Source organism: Ceratotherium simum, chromosome 6 (assembly GCF_057802395.1).
Source record: "Ceratotherium simum simum isolate JZ-2026a chromosome 6, ASM5780239v1, whole genome shotgun sequence".
Lineage (NCBI taxonomy): Eukaryota > Metazoa > Chordata > Mammalia > Perissodactyla > Rhinocerotidae > Ceratotherium > Ceratotherium simum.
The window spans coordinates 22,168,170-22,190,506 of NC_141905.1; the positions used below are offsets into that span (position 1 = coordinate 22,168,170).

Consider the following 22,337-nt stretch of genomic DNA (forward strand, 5'->3'; position numbering starts at 1 on the left):
AGGGGTCCCTGCAGTCTCTGGAGGTTGAAGGAAGCTGGCATTTCTGGGAAGTCACAGAGGGCTTCTCCTGTCTTCCTCCTACTCATTGTTCAGGTCTCAGCTCAGATAGTTCTTCCCCAGGGAAGCCTTCCTTGATCCCCCGTCTCCATCAGGTTCCTCTGTTAGATGCCTCCACAGAGCTACGTTTCTCACCATTGGAGCACTTTGCTCGGTTTTTAATGATATGTTGCTTAGCATGGTCATTTTATCATTGTCTGTCCTCCCACGTCTCCTAGAACATGACCTCCACAGGGAGGGCGTCAGGTCTGTTTTTGCTCATTGTTGCTGTAGGAGCCAACATGATGCCTAACATGTAGTCATCACCTAGTCAACATGTGGTCCCGTGTCAGTTAACGACAGGGACACATTCTGAGAAATGTGTCATTAGGTGATTTCGTGGTTGTGTGAATATCACAGAGTGTACTTGCACAAACCTGGAAGGTATAGCCTCCTACACCCCTAGGCTATATGGTACTGGTCTTATGGGACCACGGTCATATATGCAGTCTGTCATTGACTGAAATGTTGCCGTATGGCCCATGACTGTATACACCACTGGCTTGGGTTCAAGTTAGGGGTACCCCCGGCCTCACAGTTGATTGACATTAGGCATCTCATAAAACCCTCTGCTGTACTCATGTCTTATCCTAAAAGGGGGGTGGGTGTCTGACAGCAGAAGGGGAGGTGCAGGTGGGAGAGGGATGGAAGCTCCAAGAGTTCGCGGAGGCCTTGCCCCATAGCCACTGTTCTGCCCACACACAGACCCACACTGACCAAGGGTGAACTGACCTACTCTTACTGTCTCCAGTACTCCAGGTGAGAGGCAAGTGGAATGCAGGCAGAGTTAGAGACGAAACATCTCTTGTGTGATGGTCTTGTCCCTGGCTACAGTTGGGGCTCTGCAGTTCCGAGTTCCTGCTGCGGTGAAGGGTGTTCAGGCCATTAAACAAGTTAGTAGGAACCAGCGCATTTGGCTTCTGTAGTAGGCGCTGCAGGTATAGACTTAGAGGCTCCTGGTTTGTGTTAGTCTGTGAGGGGATGAGCTAACGCGGTGAGGAGGAGGGGCTGAGTGCTCTTGAGCACAAGTGGATGGTTTCTTCTTTATACCTGAGACTATATGAGGGTGAAGGCAGAGGGGGAGAGAGGAGAAGCAGTAAGTATTTCTAGGGTGGCCTTAGCATGGAAAACATGTTTCCAAAACAATGTTTGGGAAACATCTTATCTTAGGTAGAGAAAATGTTGACCCTGCATCAGGCTTCCGTGGCCACGCGTTTATCCGGGGCACGGGATCGTTGCCGTAGCCAGGGCGTGCGTGGGTTTTGGAACTGCTTTCCCATTTGAGAGGCTGACCTCTGTGACCCCGAGCATCATTTCCACGGCAACCAGCTGTGATGAGATGGGAGTTTTGACCTCGCAGAACAGTTGCAACAAGAAGTAGGTGATCTTTTCGATAGAAAATATACTCTACAGCCTTGAACAAATCACATGTAACTGAATCTCAGTTTCCTCATCTCTGAAATGGAGAAAGGAGCACAACATTCTTTTGATTGTGAACAGAGGGAGCTACGCTGGGAAAGCATTATGTAGGTACACATGCTATAACGTGGCTATGGTGTCATAATCATGTGGTTGATCTTAACTAAACACCCATTTGACCTGATGGAGAAGAGCCGTTGCTTCCGTGTATTTGCTGCTCCAGTACCTGTTGGCAGCCCTGCCTTCCCTCTCTGACCAGAGCCTTACACACTCTTCTAGTTAGACTGGCTTCCTGGCTGGTTCTTGAAGAGGTGAGCTCACTCCCACCCCAGGGCCTTTGCACTGCAGTTTCTTGTGCTGTTCCCAGAGGGCTGTACAGCCTACTCCCTCCCTTGTTTCAGGTGTCTGCTCAGAGTCACCCTATTAGAGAGGCCCTATCAGACCACCCTATATTAAACAGCAACCCCAGAACTGCCTGCCCCTTAATGCCTTATGTTTCTTCACAGCACTTTTGACTACTTGGAATTTTATAAGCTTCATGGGGACAGGGTTGTTGTTATTGTTTTTCTTTTGTGTATGTGTGTGAGGAAGACTGGCTCAGAGCTAACATCTGTTGCCAATCCTCCTCTTTTTGCTGAGGAAGATTGTCCCTGAGCTAACGTCTGTGCCCATCTCCCTCTGTTTTGTATGTGGGATGCCGCCACAGCATGTCTTGATGAGTGGTGTGTAGGTCCACACTCAGGATCCGAACCTGTGAACCCCAGGCTGCTGAAGTGGAGCACGCAAACTTCACTGCACCACTGGGCCGGCCCCTTGTTTTTCTGTTTTTTAATTGAGTTTGGTGGTTTGAGTTTGCTTTATCTATAGAACTGGCACAAAGCAGGCCATTAAATCCTCATGAAAAACCTTTTCTCATTTTATTTATTTATTTATTTTTAGGAAACTTAATTTCAAAGGATGAATAACTTGCCCAAAACTATATAGGCAGCAAGTGGTGAACAGTGATTCAAACCCATGGTGGACATCAAGGCCTGCGTGTTCTCTTTGCCTCACGTCCACCTTTCCTTCCACCTTTTCCCTCTGTTGGAGCTTCAGTGCCTTTGCTCATCTCCCTGGCTCTGCCTTTATGCCCAGCCTGGTCCAGGTTACCCCACCCAGCAGTGCTCTTCCCTCTAGATTCCAGTCTCCCACCAGCACTGCCCCACCCCGGATCCTAGTAAGACTTCCTGGTCCAGAGTTGTGTTCTTGGAGCACCTTGTGTGGCAGTCTAGGGCACCAGCAGCTAATCTGGTCTGCTGAGTCAGGGCTAATGTGTGCTGGATGGGCCAGCCACCTTGGCTTCTATTCCATCCCCGAGAGAGTGTGAGCGTGCTGGGGTGTATGTGCTGGGGTGTGAGCGTGCCACGATGTGTGTGTGCCGGAGTGTGAGTGCACGGGGCGGGGGGGGAGTGCGCTGGGATGCAAGTGTACTGGGGTGTGCGTGTGCTGGGAATGGCTTCTCTAACCTCCTTGTGGGGTCAGATGTGGTAACAGCTGCAAGAAATATCCCTGAGGAGACCTCACCAAGGGGTGTTTTGATATCCTGTTCTTTGGGGGTGTTATTTTTTGTTTAAACATTTATTTTTGTGTTATCCCACCACACAAGTGGTGGGATACCTCATGTTTAATTTGTATGTTATCTTTTTCACCATATCTGAGATGCTTTTTGGCATTACCATAATCCCTGGAAAGGTGGGACAAGCAGATAATAATAACTGCCTTTAATCGAAGTCTAAATGGTGCCATACTCAGGGAGGCTTTGACTGGCAGAGAATTTTGTTCACTGGACAAATACTTGAGGTCCAAGTCTTTACTTTTATGTTGCAAACTAGAAGCATTCTGTTTTCCAGTTTAGAGACAACGATGATGCTTGCTTGGGCTGTTTTCAGCTAGTTTATGGATCAAAATGGCCCTAAGCAGCAGCCCTGGCACTATTTCTTGAAGTAACACTGTTACTGTGGTCTGTGTTACGAGCACTCTGGTCTGGTTTCCCGTTGTCCCACACCGTCTGCTTTGCTCCTTCCAGGGAAAGTGCGATGGCGGGACTTTAACCAGGAAGCTTACGTTGGAGGGACAATGGTCCGCTCCGGGCAGGACCCCTATGCCCGCAACAAATTCAACCAAGTGGAAAGCGATAAGCTGCGGATGGACAGAGCCGTACCTGACACCAGGCACGACCAGTAAGTACGAAGCCGAGCGTCGGCCTGGGGCTTCACTTGCTTTCCCACAACTCAGTGAGTGGCTTTGACTGTGATGCTCAAATTTTTCTGTTACTCCGGGAAACTGAACATGTGTTATCTTTGGGGGTGATAAAACTAGGAAAAATTCTGAGGCATATGACAATGAAACATCACTTGTAGGAAGTAAAAGGACCGTTGGGCATCGAGTTCTAGTCTTTCAGGTGTGCATGGTGGTATCTGGAGGCTGTGCGTTGCTGGCCAGAGCGTGGGCTCAACAAGAGCAAGTTACTGACTTCATGTTTACTGATCACTTGTTATTTTTAAAATCCACTCACCAAAAAAAGCATAATTTTCCATTGTTCACAACCTTGTTGGAAGGAAGAAAATCTAAATTCTTGCTTATCGGGACAGCTGAAGTTGGAAATGTTCTAGAGACTACAAGGGGGAAAGAAACAACGCAGCAGGGTAGGTGTTAAATTAAGCAAAACACGGAGATGGGTGGGACGGGGGAGTCTCACCACACTGTGTGCCCAGGAGAAAGGCTCTTGTCTGCATCCATCTTCGATTCTTCAGGGGTCTGGGACCTGAGAGTGGAGTCCCCCGGGGTTCATCAGGCTCAGCTCGGGAGTCTCCAGTCTTTCTCACATGCATTTTGTCACCACTTATCCGGAAAGCGATATCCATCACCCTCACTGCCACTCTGCACCCTTCAGCTTTGCTGGTAAGAATCTTTGATTGGGAGGCCATTCACATTGGGATCCTTAGAGGGTTCGTCTTGAAGTTCCAGATTATTAGAAAATCTGGAGCTACATTTGGAGAGCGGCTGTGTTCCTGGGTGCTTAGTAGGCTCCCTGCTCACCAGGTTGCTTTCAGAGTCGTTCATCCATCATGTAATGGAACTTGAATGTTACACTGGCTACGACTCAGACACCATGCTCAGTGCTGGGATTCTGGTCAGAAAAGTCTCATTCTGCTCTGGCTGGCGGGGGGATGGCAGGTGCACCAGGAAGTGAGGGCGTGCGGCCTGGGACTCGGTGTCTGCTCCAAATCGGGAGTGTGGGAGGGTCATAAAAGGCCCAAGGAGGGATGAGTCCTGAGCTGGAGACATCCAGGAAGGAGGGCAGTGACGAGGCTGTGACAGGCAGCCCTGGGCTTCCAGAGAACCAGCAAGGGGGCCAGTTTCTCTGGATGCATGTTCCAGGGATTGAGAGGAGGGTAAGCTGACGAGAGGCAAAAGGCCAACTAAATCACGCGTGAACACATGTTAAAGTCGGGCTTTGTTTTATAAGTTAATAGCATACATTGAAAGAGGGTTTTTCTCTCCGCCTTTCAGGGAACTTTACTAACAGTGTAGGCACCGGTTAACTGCCAGCTCTCACTCCCTTTTCTTAACAGCTTTCTTTGGGTTCTAGTCAGCTCTGTTTACCCACAGCAGCTCATAAATATATAGATGTACAGTCTTTCGGACCAGGGAAGTAAGTGTGTGTGCGTGTGTGAGATATTTTCAATATATGAAACATATGATCAATATATAAACACAGACATTGTACATAATATTAAGAATCTCATCATTTTTCTAAATCCAGTTCAGAAGATTGTCTTCACTTAATGTTTCCTATAATCCATTAATTTTTTTTAAAGGCAATTTTACTCAGTTGTGCTGGTTAAAGTCCACATGGTTAACTGATAAGTACCCTATCTGAAATAGGGGTTACTGACCTGGGATCCAAAGACCCACAGAAGAGGGGCTTTAGGCCCTACGAAAGTCCTGAAGCTGTGGTGCATGATTTCAAGGTTTTGTATATGCCTGCATATCGGGGGAGAGTGTCCCAAGTGTGTGTGTCCCCACCACCCTCCATCCCCAGGCTAACAGGACCCCCATACCTGCCTGTGCCAAATGCTCCTCAGGGGCCCGCTCATGCCATCCTCACCACTCCTGGTGCTGGACACGCAGGTTGTCCTCATTGGACACAAAAGGCTCTGAGGCTCCCAGAATGTTAGTAACTTGTCCAGTGATGAAGAGCAACTGACTTAAGGCCAGAAAGGGTCCATATGCATTTAAGAGGGGCTTGGCCTAAACTCAAGAGAGTGATTCAAGTTCTAGCAGAATCTGGCTCAAAAATCTTACCTGGTGATTTGAATCGACCACTTGGAATTACATCTCCATGAGATGGTGTGAGTGTCACTTCACTGCTTGGTCTAAGAGCTGGTTTTCCCACTATGACTTTTCCTTAGAGAAGGTGGTGTCCTCTCTGATGGCTCATCAGTGTGTGGGCTGGGGTTCTGCCTCCATTGCAAGTCCCTTAGAAGTCCACAAAACTATATATATATATTCTTTTCACTTTTTGAAATATGAGCTTGTCCAAACAGGTGTTTGAATATTCATCCCACGGTGGGTTGCGTTTTAGGTGGCTTTAATTTTAGTTCCAGCTGCTGTGTTGTGTTCATTTGCATGTGTTAAAGGAGCAGCTGGGATGCCTTCCACGTTTGTTGGGTTTGTGCTAAATTAAAGTCTACCCAAAGTCACATAGATGCCTGAACTGAACCAATGTACTGTCCTCAAAGTGTAAGCTTTAGAATTACCATTCTTGTTAAATGTCAGGGTAAGGAGATCAAGTTACCGCTTTGAATTTTCACCCCATGTATCTAATAGCTATTAAAGCATTTAATTTAATTAAAGCACTTCCTATATAAATACCATATTTTTTGGTCTATGCAGTGTCTCTCTTTGCATAGGCCTATGGAAATGCTTGCCCAGTAGAATTCAGTCTTCAGTTGTGATAAATCTGAAAGCAGTGCAGGTGCAGGTTAATTAAGAATAAGTGTCTAGGATTCACATAGACCTCGGTCAAAATCCCAGACTCTCCAGTTCTTAATTCTGTGGCCTTTATCATCTGTAGGATGATGTAACATTACTACAGCTGGTTTCTGTGAGGATTAAACAAGATGTTCACAAGGGCTGGCTCCTCCTCCCCCGAGATGTTGCTGAGAGCCACGTCAGCGAGGCCCCCTCCACCACCTTCCCTAGGAGCACAGCCCCAGCCCCACCAGCTGTCCCCATGCCCCTTCCCGCTTGATTTTCCTCCATAATTGTTATCACCACCTACACACCTTATGTTTTACTGATTTATCTGTTCCTCTATCTTTACTCATTAGAATAGTGAGTTACTATATCCAGGGTTGTTATTCAGACAGCTCATGGGATTCACTAAACTCAAATATTTGTTGAGTGAGTGAATCACTTAGCACAGTGCCTGGCATATGGTTAGTGCCCAGTAAATCATGAATCATATTAAGAGTCATCAAAGAATAAAGGCGAACAAAAGGGAGATTTCTAAGCAATAGAGATCATATGAACCCCAAATAACTGCACTGTGTTTGTGTTCTCCCAGGACTGAAAGTAGTGCAGTTACAATCCACCCTATTTTCTATCCTTTGGGAGAGGTACAAGGAATCCAGGGTTGAGAGCCAAAAAAAAACCAAAAACAAATCAAAACAAACAAAAAAACCAACACGCTTTTGGGCTATGTTTTATTTACCTTTCTAAGTGTATGAAAAATATTTTGCAGGGGCTGGCCCGGGGGCCTAGTGGTTGGGGTGCTCAGGTTAGGATCCCAGGCACGGACCTACGAACCACTTATCAAGCCATGCTGTGGTAGGCATCCCACATATGAAGTAGAGGAAGATGGGCACAGATGTGAGCCCAGGGCCAATCTTCCTCAGCAAAAAAGAGGAGGATTGGCAACAGATGTTAGCTCAGGGCTAATCTTCCTCACACACACACACACAAAAAAGAATATTTTGCCAAGAAAAAATATTTACATGGAAGCAGGAACGTAGAAAAGCCTACTGTGAGTGAAATACTAGATATGATGTACAGGAAATATTAGACTCTCTTAGAAATCAGAAGATGGTAGCTCATCCTGTTCTTAAAAGTACTGTTTCTCAACTCAAAAAAAAAATGCTTGTCTACCTGATTTAATGTTATTTGAAATTTCAAATAAACTATCAAGGCTAAAAGCAGATTAAACCAATGGGAATTTTGAAGGTGCTTTTTCAGACTACTCGTTTCTTCTCCCTCCCGCCGTGGGAAGCTGCTGTTATGGCCCAGCAAAAGGTACTGGGAAGCAGCACTGGAGGTGATGAGAAGTGGTCAGCTCTGGATGTATTCTGAAGGTGGAGCCCACGGGAGGTGCTCCTGGATTGGACGAGGAGCGTGGCTTGGAGGATGGCTGGAACAAGGAGAGAGATGGAGTTACCTTAGTGAGATGAGGGAGGCTGTGAGTGGAGCAGGTGTAGGGGACACTTGAGGAGTTAAAATTTGGACACATTAAGTTCCAGATGCATTAAGCATCTAATGTAGGCAGACCTGTTTTGTAGGTGATTGGATATGTGTCTGGTGTTCAGAAGAAAGGTCTCAGTGGGAATATAAATTTGGGAATGTTCAGTATACAGATGGTATTTAAAACCGGGAGATGGGATGTCATCCCCAAGGCAATGAATGTAGACACAAATAAAAAGACGCCCAAGGACTGAGCTTGGGATGACTCCAGCGCTGAGGTCTTCAGCCGTGAATTTGAAGCAAGGCCAACACTTGGAGTACAGTTTCACTTTGTAGATGGCTTACGATTTCATGTGGGTGCCGAGGCCCCAGGGGAGAAATGCTCTTGCTGCCTTCTTTAGCGTTGGGGTATGTTAAGGAGGTGGTTGTCTGTCTGCTGAAGCTCTCCCAGAAGGGGTTTGTGTTGTGTTTTTGTTTTTTGGGTTGTTTTTTTATTTTGCCTGGAAATCCATCTGACGGGAAAGTGAAGTACAGAGATGGAGTGGAACCCAGGAACTTTATAGAATATCATTCTGTCTACTGGAGATAGCTTGAGATGGTTTACTTTAAAATTGTTTATATAAGTAAAATCAAATAAACCTTTAGAGGAAAAAACATTATCTTCTTTTCTTCTTTGCCCTGTCAGCCAAACACCATTCCTTTTCATTTATTTATTTAAGTCCCTTAAAAATGAGAACTGCTTGGTAAAGGAACCAATTTCCTTCCGATTTCAGAAGTTAATTTATTAGAAACTTTCTCCCTGTGTTTCCACCCTTTCCTTTTATCACTAAATTAAAAATGAAGGGTTTTGAAGCATTTTTGTATCTAAATCTGAAATATCGCTCCGGACAACGAGGCTGTTTCGACCACGTCCCCGCAAGGGAGCCTTCTCTCAGAGAGAAGTTTGTCCAAGTTACACACCTAATGGATTTATCTGGCAGACTTTAAATCAAGAATACATTGTTTAGACTCAGTCTGTGAATTATAGTGGTAAGGTTTGTTTTGTTTCGTTTAGAAGCATCATTAAAGGACTCTAGTTTGACCAGTTTTTTAAATGTCTGGCTTTAATGCAGCCCAAACAGAGATCAGAACTTTTGCGAGGGCCTTTATTGATGTATTTCTTTTATTTTTTAGCAAATTTCACCAAGAGGCAGGCATTCAAGTAATGGGCTGTGCTGTTTCCTCCCGCCGGAATGTCAGCGTCATGTCAGTTGTTTTAAGAGCGGCTAATCAGGATTAAGGGCTGTGGGGAGAGACGCAATCCAAGCTTCTCATTGTTACTCAGAGGAGTAAACATTGTTGAAGCCAAGAAAGAGGTTTCAGCATAAACTCTGCAGCTTGGAGTGACGCTTTGGTGAAGGCACTTAACATGGGACTCAGAGTTTTATTTTTAGGGAGCGGAAGATCTGGGGAAACAACAAGAGGCCCAGCTATGAAGGGAGTCTCTGCTCCTTGTTAGTGGGTGCAAGGGAGGGGCCTCTAGTTTCAGGGGGCCCAAGGCTTTGTTTTCACTTCATATTGTTCTTGTTAAAGTGATGTCTTATTAACATGTGCAGCCGGCCTCTGGTGTGGCTGCTGCTCCGTGGCAGAGCCGGCCAGAGCACCTGCTCCCTCCGCAGCTCAGCAGGCTCACGCCTGTAATCGCCTGGCCGCCTGCTCCACGGACCCAACTCCAACTTGGGACGTCCCACTAGACAGGGTCCTGGTGGAGCAGGCGTTGCACGTGGGGCGGGCACTTCTCTAGGCAGGGACCCATTTGCTTGCTCTAGGTTTAGGTGGCCTGATTGGCATTTGTGGCCAGTGGGGCAGAGGGGTTTGGCTGGGGCATAACAGCGAGCTTTAAAAGTCTATTCCATAATAACAGTAACAGAACATTTACTGGACACTTTTTTGATGTCATGGCCTGTGCTCAGTCTTTTATGTGCATTAATTTTGTTTAATCTGAGTAGCCCTTCTGCGAAGTAGGTAGGGAGATTATTCTTCTGATGACATCATACACCAGTCCCCAGAAGCCCCTGAATTCAGAGGCCACCTCCAGAAAGTACAGGAGCTTCCCCTGGGAGTCAGGCTTGGTAGGCCCTGGCCCCAGTTTGCTGGGCAGGGGCACTTCTCCCCTCCTTGCATTGTCAGGAGGAGGGTGTTGAGTGGTTGGCAGGTGGTCGGATGTCCCTAGGCCTCTTTCGGTGCCACCTTGTATCTGGAACCCTTCCCTGAGAGTCACGGGATATTACAGTTACTGAGCCATGAAGTTTATCACATGTCTGTGAGGCACGTGGGGATGCTGAGCCACAGATGCTGGGCGACTTGCCTGGGGTCGAACAAGGCCGGTACTGAATGAATTGGAGCACTAGGTACCTACACTCCCTGCTCAGAGCTCTGAGTTCTAGATGTGGCTGCCTCGCCTGTCAGAGTGTCCTTTATAGTCTTGGTTTTCAGGCATGAATCATTGGCATGAGGCCTGAATACACCTAAAAAGCAGGAAGAGTTGGGTATTGGTAGCTTGCAGCCAAATTCTTGAGAGAAATTGCATTCGCGGCTGGCCACATGCTGACAGAATCCTGAGAAACTGAGAAGCAGCGAGGTTTTTGTTTCTCTTTTTCCAGTCTCAGGTTCTCCAAAGAAATGTCATGGAAGAGTGCACTGTGTTTCCGTTCCCGTGGAACATTGCCCATGCAGTGGAGGAGGCGAGACGTGTGCTTGTGTGCTGGTCAGCGTGGCCCCTCTGCCCGCGCTGTGAGAGTGCGGCAGGGTCACGAGATGTGTGCGACGTGGGCAGTCGGAGGGAGCCGGCTACAGGCTCTTTGCTTTAACGGGTCCCTCGCCAACTCATCCCAGCGACTAAATTGCACCTTATGTGCACAGTTCAGACCAAAGCCATGCCATTATTCATCAGCTTGTTCTTTTGTGGTTTTTTGTTTTCTTTGTTTTTATTTTTAGTGTTTTTATGAAACCAGCTTCAGGTTTTCAGCAACAGACCGCTCTTCTTTTTCCCTTTGTATATTCCCCTTTTTGACCATTTCAGGCCTTGTCTGCATCTAAAATCAAGAAAGCACTGGGCCTGGGAGAGAATATAATGCTTGTACTGTAGAGATTCAGTTTGTCTCTGTGGTAGCATCTCCGAAGGGCCTGGGGTAGCTCTCCTCTGAAAAGATGGTTAGCAAACATATTTTCAAAACTTAATCCCCAAGTGTCTGTCCACACATATGGCTCAGTTTCCCCAGCTGTAAGTCTGGGTTACAGTTTGAGCTGAGATGGGATGGTTCTGAATGAGTAATGTAATTTTGTTCTTTATTCCTTGGTCCCTTCTTTCCACCAACATCCTGGGAATACAGTGATGAACATGAACATCGTCTTTGTCCTCAAGGAGCTTTCAGTGCAGTGGGAGAGGCAGACAGCTAAACAGACAATTACATCATCTAGGAAGGGTGATTAACCAGCTCTAGGTTATGTTTAAGAACCCTACTCTTTATATTTTAGACCTATTGGTGCGTCTCTGTTATCTTTGTGGTGGACTGACCCTCTCATCATTATGAAATGCCCTCTCTATTGCTAGTAACGCTTTTTGTCTTGCTCAGTATCAGGATAGCTACACCGTCTTTCTTTGGTTTAGTGTTTTTGCATTGTGTCTCTTTTCTCATGCTTTTGTTTCCAACCTTTTTGTGTCCTTATATTTACAGTGTATCTCCTGTAAGTAGCAGATAGTTGGATTTTGGATTTTAATTCACTCTGACAATCTTGTCTTTTAATTAGAGTATTTAGTCCTTTTATAGTTAATGCAAGCACTCGTGGTATATTTGGGTTTAACACTAGCATCTCATTGTCTGCGTTCTATTTGTCCACTTGTTTTGTGTTCCTTTTCCTCTCCTTTCGTGTTTGTTTTGGATTAAGTATCTCCCCCCTATTAGCCTGTTGCATTCCTGACTCATTGAGTCGAATATGAATGAATAATTTTATTACTTCCTAGACAATGCACAGACTTACAATACTCTACCCCGTACTTACTCTCCCATCTCCTCTTAAGCTCTTATTGTCATCTGGTTTAATTATCTCTTTATGCATAAACTCCGCAGAATGTCTTTTATTGTTTTTTTGCAGTAAATATCTTTTAGATTTATTGACATACTTATGTTTCCATTTTTTCTCATGTCTTATATCTTCATTTTTCTACTTGGGATGATTTTCCATCTGTCTGAGAACTTCTATTAGTATTTCTCTTAATGCCAATTTGCTGGCAATGAATTCTTTATTTGTCTTAAAACGTCTTTATTTCCCTTTGATGTTTGAAGAGTATTTTTACTGAATATACAATTTCAGGTCAACAGTTACTTCCAGCACTTCTACATTGTCAATCCGTTGTCCTCTGGCTTCCACTGTTGCTGGTGAAATATCAACTGTTAGTCTATTGTTGCTTTTTGAAGACATTTTAACTTTTTCCTCTGCGTGCCTTAAAGATATTTCTCTTTGTCTTTGGTTTTCACAATTTTGCTATAATGAGCCTAGATGTTATTTTCTTTGTATTGAACCTGTTTGGGGTTTGTAGAATTTCCTGAATCTGTAGCTTTATGTCTTGTCAGTTTTTCTTGTGCCCCATTTTCTCTCCCCTCTCCCTTTGGGCCCTAATTACGTCTTTGTTAGAATTTCCACATGTCCTCTGTCCCTCTGGTGCTCTTTTCTGTAGTTTTTATTTTTTTTTTATTCCCTGTGCTTTAATCTGGATATATTTCTATTGACCTTCCTTCTGGTTCACTGATCCTTTCCTCTGCTGTATTTGTTCTGCTTTTAAATCCATCTCCTGAATTCTTACTTTCAGTTATTGTTATTTTGTTGTGTATGAACAAATATAGAGATAGTTAAAGGCTCTAGCTGATGTTTTAGTCCTCCAGAGAGGATTCAGTTTTGCTGTCTGACAGGCAGCTAAAATAGGGCAGATCACCTTGATCAGGTCTGGAATTGAGCTGGTGTAAAGCTGGATTTCAGTCTTTTGTAGAGAGCTGGTGTGTTTGCAGTTCTCTTTTGCTACTGGAAAGTAGCCCTTTTGGACTCTGCCTGGAAGTCTGGAGTGTTTATTAGAGCCCCTCTTTCTCAGCAAGCCCTGACCTCCAGTTCTGGCCTCCCTAGGCCCACGACGCCTGCAGAAGCTTAACTTGGCTTCCCCCCTGCAAAGCCCTCACTTCTGCTCTGCTTGTTCAGACACTGGCTTCACACGGCTTGAGGGGACGAGGGTCAGAGAATGTTGGCCTTACTCTCCGGGGCTTCTCTTCTTTCTGGGAACCTGGCCATACAACACCTGGTTTCCTTGTTAACTCTCCAATGCCTTCAAATAGATTTTTTGGTCTGTTTTATCCAAAATTTCTAGTTGTTTTCAGTGGGTAGATTGGTCTACAATAAGGAATTTTACTATCCCTGAAAGCAGGAAGAAACCCGAGTGTTTTATTTGGAATCCAAATTCAGTATGAATTTGACAGTTCATAAATTTTTCCCTGAGAAGTAATGTCTCTCCTAAATGAGAGTGTATAGAAATAGCAGTGGATTCGAAGTTGGGAGGTGAAGCTTTTGTTAACAGCTCTACCACTTACTCCCAGACTGAGGTCAAAGTAATCTCTCTAAACCCTGGATTTCTTATCTTCAAAACAATAATAATGCCTGCCCTGCCCATCTTACACATTGTTATTAGGCTCAGGTACCTACAAAAGGACTTCATAAACCGCAAACAACTGCACAAGTACAGGATATTTTTGTATTATTGTTATTGTATGTGACTAGCAGCTTGTAAAGAATGAGCTGTTATTCTGTTAAGCTTTGCTCTTGATATGTGTGTGATGTTGAGGGCAGACCCTCAGCCTCCTGAGTGTGAATGCCTCTGTTACATTGAGGGGTAAGTGAGTCTTCTTGCTGCCCCACAACATTAGAAGTTTTCATTATTGACCAAAAACAGTTGTGGAAATAACTTTGAAACAGCCATCCCACCTATTTCAGAGAGAAATTAGGCCAAGAAAAATCAGGTCATCAGAGTGTCGCTTGACAAATGAGATCAATCTTTGGTTCTGAACAAACTGTCCTATATCAGCCATCCACTTAAACCCATTGCTTCACTGTCACCATGGAACCATAAAAAAAAAAATTTCTTTGTTAATGGAAGAGTTTTGTATATTTTAGGAAACGGTCAAAACAGTATAAAATGTGTTTTAACTTTTTCACGTAGGCTGTATATTTCACTTTTTCTGAAACAGTGTGGTTTCAAAAGATTACTTGTTGCTTTTCTTATGAGCTTGAAACAGCAGCATTGTCAAGTTATGGTACCTACATTCTTACGCCGAAACATCTGCCTGCTCACCAGTGGAGTCGACCAGCTCCCATGTGCTCTTGGAGTGTTCATGTTAGTGGTGGAATCTGTGAGATCTCAGATCCCCATTTCAATCTGTAGAATTAAAAGTACAAATTTTCAAAATAACACCCATCTTAACTATATTGAGTCAACCTTGATTTCTTCCATCTTTCAGTGATGAGAGATAATCCACGTCTTTGGAAATTCAAGTCTATTAAAAGAAAGAAAAATATCTCAATAGGAATATTGCACTTGGATTTGAAGTTTTATACTCAGTGTTGATTTCTTTTTACTCTTGCATTCATGCATTCATTCAGCCTGGGGTTCGCAGGTTCAGATCCTGGGCACGCACTGACGCACTGATGCACTGCTTATCAAGCCATGCTGTGGCAGCATCCCATATAAAGTGGAGGAAGATGGGCACGGATGTTAGCCCAAGGCCAATCTTCCTCAGCAAAAAAGAGGAGGATTGTCATTGGATGTTAGCTCAGGGCTAATCTTGCTCACCAAAGAAAAAGAAAAGGTACAGACTTTTCAGTTATAAGATAAATAAGTCCTGGGGATGTAATGTACAGCACGATGACTATAGTTAACACTGCTGCACAGTATATTTGAAAGTTGCTAAGAGAGTAGATCCTAAAAGTTCTCATCACAAGAAAAAAAAACATTTTTTTGTGTGTCTCTGTGAGATGATGGATGTTAATTAACTTATTGTGGTAATCATTTCACAAAATATCTAAGTGAAGTCATGCTGTACACCTTCCACTTATGCAGTGCTCTATGTCAATTATATCTCAATAAAACTGAAAGAAAAAAATAAACAGGTGGTTAGGGAAGGTGTCACTGACAGAAAGGCATTAGGCAAAGACCTGAGGGAGGGGACGAGGGAGTGACCGTCTGGATAATGGGGAAGGGAGTTCCCATCAGGTGATGTAGCAAGGGAAAGTCCCGAAAAGAGAACGTGCCAGGCACGTCCAGGGACAGCGAGGAAGCCAGAGTGCCGGGGGGAGCAGCGGAGAATGAAGGGAGAGGAAAGCTGGGAGGAGTCAGAGCAGGCCCTGAGAAGCCTGGAGGCTTGTTGTGAGGACATTGGGTTTTCCTCTGAGAGAGGTGGGAGCCACTGCAGGTCTTAGAGCAGAGAAACATTATCATCTGAATTAGGTTTGTAAAGGATCAGTCTTTTAAAGGCTGCTGTGTTAAGACCAGGCTGATTGGGGGTGGGATTGCGGGTGGTGGGGTGGGAGATGCAAGTCTGGAAGCAGGGAAACCTGTGGAACCAGTCCAGCTGAGATGATGGTGGCCTGGAACAGGGGTAGCAGTGGAGGTGGTGAGAAGTGGCTGGATTCTGGATGCATTTTGAAATTAGAGATGACAGATATGCTGAAGGATTGGATGTGGAGTGTGAAGAAGACAGGGGTGAATGGATGATGGGAAGGTTCTTGGCCGAGTAACCTGAAGAGTAAACCTGCCCTTTCCTGAGAGGAGGAGCAGTGTAGCCTAATGGTTAAGGCATGGGCACCGCTACCAGACTTCCTGTGTTGGGATCCTGGCTTACCCTTTGCTAGCTGCACAGCCTTTGGTATTAGTGGAGGATAATAAGAATAGGCATCTCCCGGGGCTTTTGAGGGGGATAAATGAGTTAATACCTGTCGGTTACTTAGCAGTGGCTGGCACATAGCAGGCACTGCATGACTGTCAGCTATCATCAGGGAGGCATTGCTGGGAAGGGAAGGAGGGAACCTCTGCTCCAGGTGGAAATGTCCAGTGGGCAGATGGAGATACATGGAGATACATAAATTCTGCAATTCAGGGGGCAAGCCTGGGTAGAAGTTGTACATTTGGGATTTTATAGCACTTATAGATGGTCTTTAAAGCCATTTTGTTATCCATCTGTGAATGTGTGTTATTATACATGGAGATCTTGCTGATCACCACATAGGCTTCAGTGACCTAGGCTTGTTCTCTGTGGAGTTTCTCTCCTTTATGATAATCATTGAATTTCGGTGAATGATCGGTGAAAACCAATACCTTTTCATTATTAGTAATTCTTTTTTAAATTCTCTAATATTAAGTGCAAAGGGCAAGGCACTTTGTGTTGTTGATATTCATATGTAAGTGCTGGGTGCTGACACTGGAAAATTCCTGTATGTTCTGGGCTTGCGTAAAGCAGTGCCCTGGCCGCCTGATTCTGGGTGTCTAATATGGGCCTGTGGGACCGTGAGTGGCCCATGTGGCCAGGAGTGCCTTACTTTTTTTTTTTTGGTGAGGAAGATCAGCTCTGAGCTAACATCCCTTGCCAATCTCCCTGTTTTTTGCTGAGGAAGATTAGCCTTGAGCTAACATCCGTGCCCATCTTCCTCTGTTTTGTATATGGGACGCTGCCACAGCATGGCTTGATGAGCAGTGCATAGGTCTACCCCCGGAATCTGAACTTGTGAACCCTGGGCCACCGAAGCAGTGCGCGCGAACTTAGCCATTACACCAGCAGGCTGGCCCACAGGAGTGCCTTTCTGTTCTTCTGGGATCCCTCTCAAATGAGCTCCTTCCCCTTCTTGCCACTCCTGGCCCAGTCCCTGGCTCCTCCCCTCAGAGTTCCTGCAGTGCCTGCCTCAGGAGACTCAGGCGTCTCCCAGACCCACCTTCCCCAAGCACCCTCCTGCCTGCTCCTTCCTGTGTGAGAAGTAGCATAAGACACCAGCACCTGAACGTCACCCTCCTGGCCTTGCATAAACATCCGCAGCAGCTGCCCCTGCCTCACCCCCCCATCTCCCTCATAACTTGAACGGGGCTGCGCTCAAGCAGGGTCGGCACTCTCCAGATGTGCAGGGTTGGTTGCTCTGTGTCTTCATTCATGGTATTCTCCATTTTCCTCCTGAGCCTTTCTAAATGGGAGTGGCCCTCAAGACACAGCTGGCCTTGCTTCTGCCACAGGGCCACCTCTAACTGGCCCCATACCATGGGGACCACTGCCCTCTCTCGAGACCCCTAGCCTGTCGGTACTGTGTGCCGGAGGGGCTTCCTTGTTTCATCACTGCACACACACTTTCTCCAGTTATTTAGTAGGCTTCTTGGGGACAGAAGCCTACTAAATCTAATTATACAGCTCCTCAGTCCCTCACTTAAAACTCCTAGGGAATTCATATATTTATAACTCTAGATAGGTATTATGGTATATTCACAATTTATTAGATAATATCATTAATCCTGAGGCAATACCTTGTAATCAAACACGCTAATATCTTTGCAGCAAAACTTATGAATATTCACGTGAAGTGGAATAAATAAAGGTAATAGACATCAGATCAGGTCAGGTTTTGCTGCCAGACGAATTCAGTGGGGATCAAATTTTTTTAAGGGGTTTCAAATGTTGGAATTGTAGATGAGGAGTTATAAAGCCCTGCTTACCTCCTAGGTAAGTGAAGATGAGTAGCTAAGTAAATGTCATTCTGCTGCCACATGATAAATGGCTAGTTTTGGAGGGACCAGCGCCCACTCCTGGGTTACCATATTTAGATGAAGGCAACCCAAATTACCAGGTATATTAGCTCTCTAGATGGTAGCGGAGAGGTCGTACAGGGGAGTAGAGACCCCCGGAATAGTCTGAAACCAACTCGATCTCCTGGAAGACCTCTGGTCCAAGGATCACCCTGGAGATTCGTTAGCACCTGACTTAGGACCCACTTACCATCCACCACATACACCACATATCAAGTAGGCAGAACTGGACCTCACTGGGGGCTGCTTGTATGAAATGACTCAATTAGCACTGCAGACTCTAGAATCCTGTTTGCAAAGAGGCGCCCTTGGAGGCCAGCACATGGTGGTGTCGTCATCTGAAAACACCTTGGTTACGGCCTTCTGAAGGGAAGAGATCCCTTGGGTTTGTCCATTCTGGGATGTAAGCAGTACCAGTCCCGAGGAACTCAGGGTAAGATGATGACAACAGTGTGGCTGTTGAGGATGATCATGATCCCCCCTGCCATTGTGGCAAACCTTATCTTAGGCAAATAGTAGCTGAAATCTCTGAAATTGTCCCTGTTGCATCTAAACGTTAATGATCTGCACAGAAGATCTGTTCCACCTTGCGGAGGACAGCCTTGTATCAGGCACTCCCCAGAGACACCCAGTTTCTTAAACTGTTTCTTTTTCTTTTGACAGTAGCTTTTAAAAAGTAGATACGTGTTTGCTACATACAAAAAAAAAAGAAAGGGTAGGGGGCCAAACTAGTGGTTAAGTTCAGTGCGCTCTGCTTCAGCAGCCTGGCATCGGTTCCCAGGCGTGGACCTACACCACTTGTCAGCGGCCATGCTGTGGCAGTGACCTACATACAAAATAGAGGAAGACTGGCATGGATGTTAGCTCAGGGTGAATCTTCCTCGGCAAAAAAAAAAAAAAAGAAGAAGAAGAAGAAAAGAAAAGAAAGTCATAGCAAAAAGTTAAAGGGAATTTAACTTCATCTGAAAAGCCCAGTAGGCAGGGATAAGCATTAGCATTCTTGTGACTGTCCTTTCTGATCTGTTTCTTACATTCTCTATAGTTAGATGCATGTAATTTTATATAAACAATATGATACTGTATTTGCTGTTTGGCAGTCTTTTTTTCACTCAGTAGTACATAGGAAACATTTTAAATGTAGCTTTCATTTTTAATGGCTTTGTTTATTCGATTTTATGTTTATTTAATTAGTTCTCTGGTGATGGAAGTGGAGATTGTTTCTTTTCTTTTTCGTGCTAACAGTGTCATTGAATAACTCACTCATTTGAAAGAAGTACTGTTTTAAATGTCAGTATATTATTCGGTTCTGAGAATCTACCAGAATTTGCTCAGCATATTGCTGAGTTTGGCTACTATTTTGAATTAAGATTCATAATTGAACTTTTCTGTGGTCTCCTTTCCTCCCTCCCTCCCCTCCTCTCTTCTTCCCTCATTCATTCCTTCATCTGGATTTGGCTTCACTTTTATGATAACTTTGTAAAGTGAATTTAGAACAAATGTCTAAAAAAAAGATGCTTAAGAAGAATCTATTTACAAAGGAATTGTTTCTTGAAATTCACCTAAACCTTGAAATTCATCTAAACCCAGAGCTGTTTTTTGTTTTAATCAAAGTAATCCTTTGATGACTTTTTAAATTCTTCCATGGATATTGACGTATGGTAAGTTTTTCTGTTTTACTTGAATTAATTTTGGTAATTTATGTCTTCCCAGAAGATTATAAATTTCATTTGATTTTCAGATTTATTGGCAGTGTGTTGTGTGTATATGCACTTAAATCTCTCTTGTCTTGTTTAGAAGCGCCAGTGGTTTGTCTCTCTGGTTGTTTTTTTCCTTCTTCCCCTTTCCCTTCTCTTTCTTCTTTCATTGTTTCTATCTTTCATTCTTAAGAACCAAGTGCTGGGATTATATATAAATTCTAATGTTTTTCAGTTTTCTAACATGGTCATGTCAGCCTGTGTTTTAACATTCTCTTCCCTCTGCTTTCTTCTGCTCTCCCCCTCTGCACACTGCCGCCCATCAGAACTGAATGTTTACTTTATGTCTGTTAAATTTGTTTCTGAGAGCAGCTTTGGCTGAGTCTCATGCGTTAAGAAATATAGTATTTTACTTTTTGTTGTTTTTAAACCTACTTTTTGTTTTTTTTTTTTTTTTTTTTTTTTTGGCAAGGAAGATTCGCCCTGAGCTAACATCTGTTGCCAGTCTTCCTCTTTTTTTTTTTTTTTTTTATGGTTGAGGAAGATTAGCCCTGAGCTAACATCTGTGCCATTCTTCCTCTATTTTGCATGTGTGTTGCCACCATAGCATGGGTGACGAGTGGTATAGGTCCGTGCCTCGGATCTGAACCCGTGAACCCAGGCCGGCAAAGCAGAGCACACCAAACTCAACTATTATGCCATGGGGCTGGCCCCTTAAACCTACTTTTAAATGACCAAAATATTGTTATTTCTCATTCATCTGGAATTCTACTTTTAGTTTCTTTTTCTTTTGTGAGGACCATCGGCCCTGAGCTAACATCTGCCAATCCTCCTCTTTTTGCTGAGGAAGACTGGCCCTGGGCTAACATCCGTGCTCATCTTCCTCTACTTTATATGGGACGCCGCCACAGCATGGCCTGACAAGGGGTGCGTCAGTACATGCCTGGGATCCTAACTGGCGAACCCGGGCCTGCGCAGCGGAGTGCGCGCACCTAACCGCTTGCGCCGCGGGGCCGGCCCCTTAGTTTCTTTTTAAATACCATGGCTATTTAGGAGGGAGTTTCAAAATTGTAGGAAATTGATTTTTTTTTCTTTTTACCTGTTCAAATTTAAGACATCATTTTATTTCTTTCACTTCGTCGTGTTGTAGTCAGACTTTACAACTTGATGATTTTACTCTGAATATACGAAGGGTTTTATTTGGGACAGGATATTGGTGACAGCAGTGGTGGCTGCCTATAACTGAATTTTTGTTCCTAGCGCTATGCCAAGCACTTCACATGCATCAGTGATGTAATTCCCACAGCGACCCTCTGAAGTAGGTACTTTCATCGTTACTGTGCTTTTACTGATGAAGAGACTGAGCATCTGACAGGGAGCATAACCAGGCAGCAGCAGAGTCTGAAGAGCTGCACCTGACCCCAGAGGCGACAGCCTTCACTTCTCGTTTCTATTAATATTTGATGGGTGTTTTTCCAAAGGCTAGGAGTGTCTATAATTGTTTCAAAGTTCAAAATTTACTTGTTAAACCAAGTAATTAATTGCATTCTTGATCCTTTTTATTGTCCACTTGACAGAAGAGTTTGAAGCCTCTGCTACAAATTTATGAGTTTATGCTTATTTCTAAGAGTGTTTACTTGGCTTGTTTGAACACTATGATTTGGGGAATAGAACTTATGTATTCATCACAGATTGTACCTTTATTAATGTGAAATTACTTTCTGGCATTACATCTGATGTTTTTCTTTTTTGCCATGCATTTTACTTTGTACAATGTTAATCTCCGACTTTATTTTGCTTATTCTTTGTGTATGTTTGTCTTCTATTAGTTTTCTTTCTTTTTTTTTTTTTTTTTTTGTGTCATTTTTATTTTGGTTTGTCTTTTGTAAGCAACGTAGTATTGTATTGTTATTTTTAGGCCAACCTGATGATCTGAAGTTTAATAGGGCACTTAGCCATTTTCCTGTTTCGTCTGTTATCTAATTTTTTATGTCGTTCTATTTTTTTCATGTTTCCTAGCTTTTTCCACCATTTTCTTTCATCTTCTACATGGAAAATGTTGTGTTTTACTTTGTTGGCCTTTTGTTTTGTTAGTTGTTTTTTTCTCCGGTGGTTAAGAAAGTTTGTTAAATACATGTCATTCAACTCGTTGCAATTTTTTATGTTTGCAAAAATTCAACAAAACCATTGAAAATTAGAGAAGTGTTGGTTTAATGCCAAGAATAAAATAGTATTTTTTTTAAGATGAAGAATTAATATGCTTTTACTTTCTGACACCCACTTTCTGCTTTTGTTGATTTATCTGGAATTAGATACAGATTATTGTTAAAATTATATTTTACATAATTATTTAATAAAATTATATATAATTATCTTCTTTGCCGTAATTTTTCATTTGTGTAACCATTTTTTTTTTTTTTTTTTTTTGGTGAGGAAGATCAGCCCTGAGCTAACATCCATGCCAGTCCTCCTCTTTTTGCTGAGGAAGACTGGCCCTGAGCTAAAATCCGTGCCGATCTTCCTCCACTTTATGTGGGACACCGCCACAGCATGGCCTGACAAGCGGTGCATCGCTGCACGCCTGGGATCCGAACCCCGGGCTGCCAGCAGCGGAGCGTGCGCACTTAACTGCTACACCACGGGGCGGGCCCCTGTGTAACCATATTTACGCAAGTCTATTAGACTGTATAGCTGAAATAGTTTTAATGCATCCTACCATTTTATACCGTAAGTTGAGTTTTTGATTTTTATTTATTTTCTTTAGAGTA

At 44.0% G+C, this 22,337-nt stretch overlaps 1 protein-coding gene across 1 annotated transcript in view; it reads left to right on the forward strand.

The window, feature by feature from the left end:
* GALNT2 (polypeptide N-acetylgalactosaminyltransferase 2) overlaps nt 1–22,337 on the forward strand; it is a 200,125-nt gene that overhangs the window by 123,957 nt on the left and 53,831 nt on the right. The window contains exon 3 of the mRNA XM_004426886.3: nt 3,581–3,734. Within this exon, the coding sequence (XP_004426943.1) occupies nt 3,581–3,734 (154 nt within the window). The remainder of the gene's footprint in view (nt 1–3,580; nt 3,735–22,337) is intronic.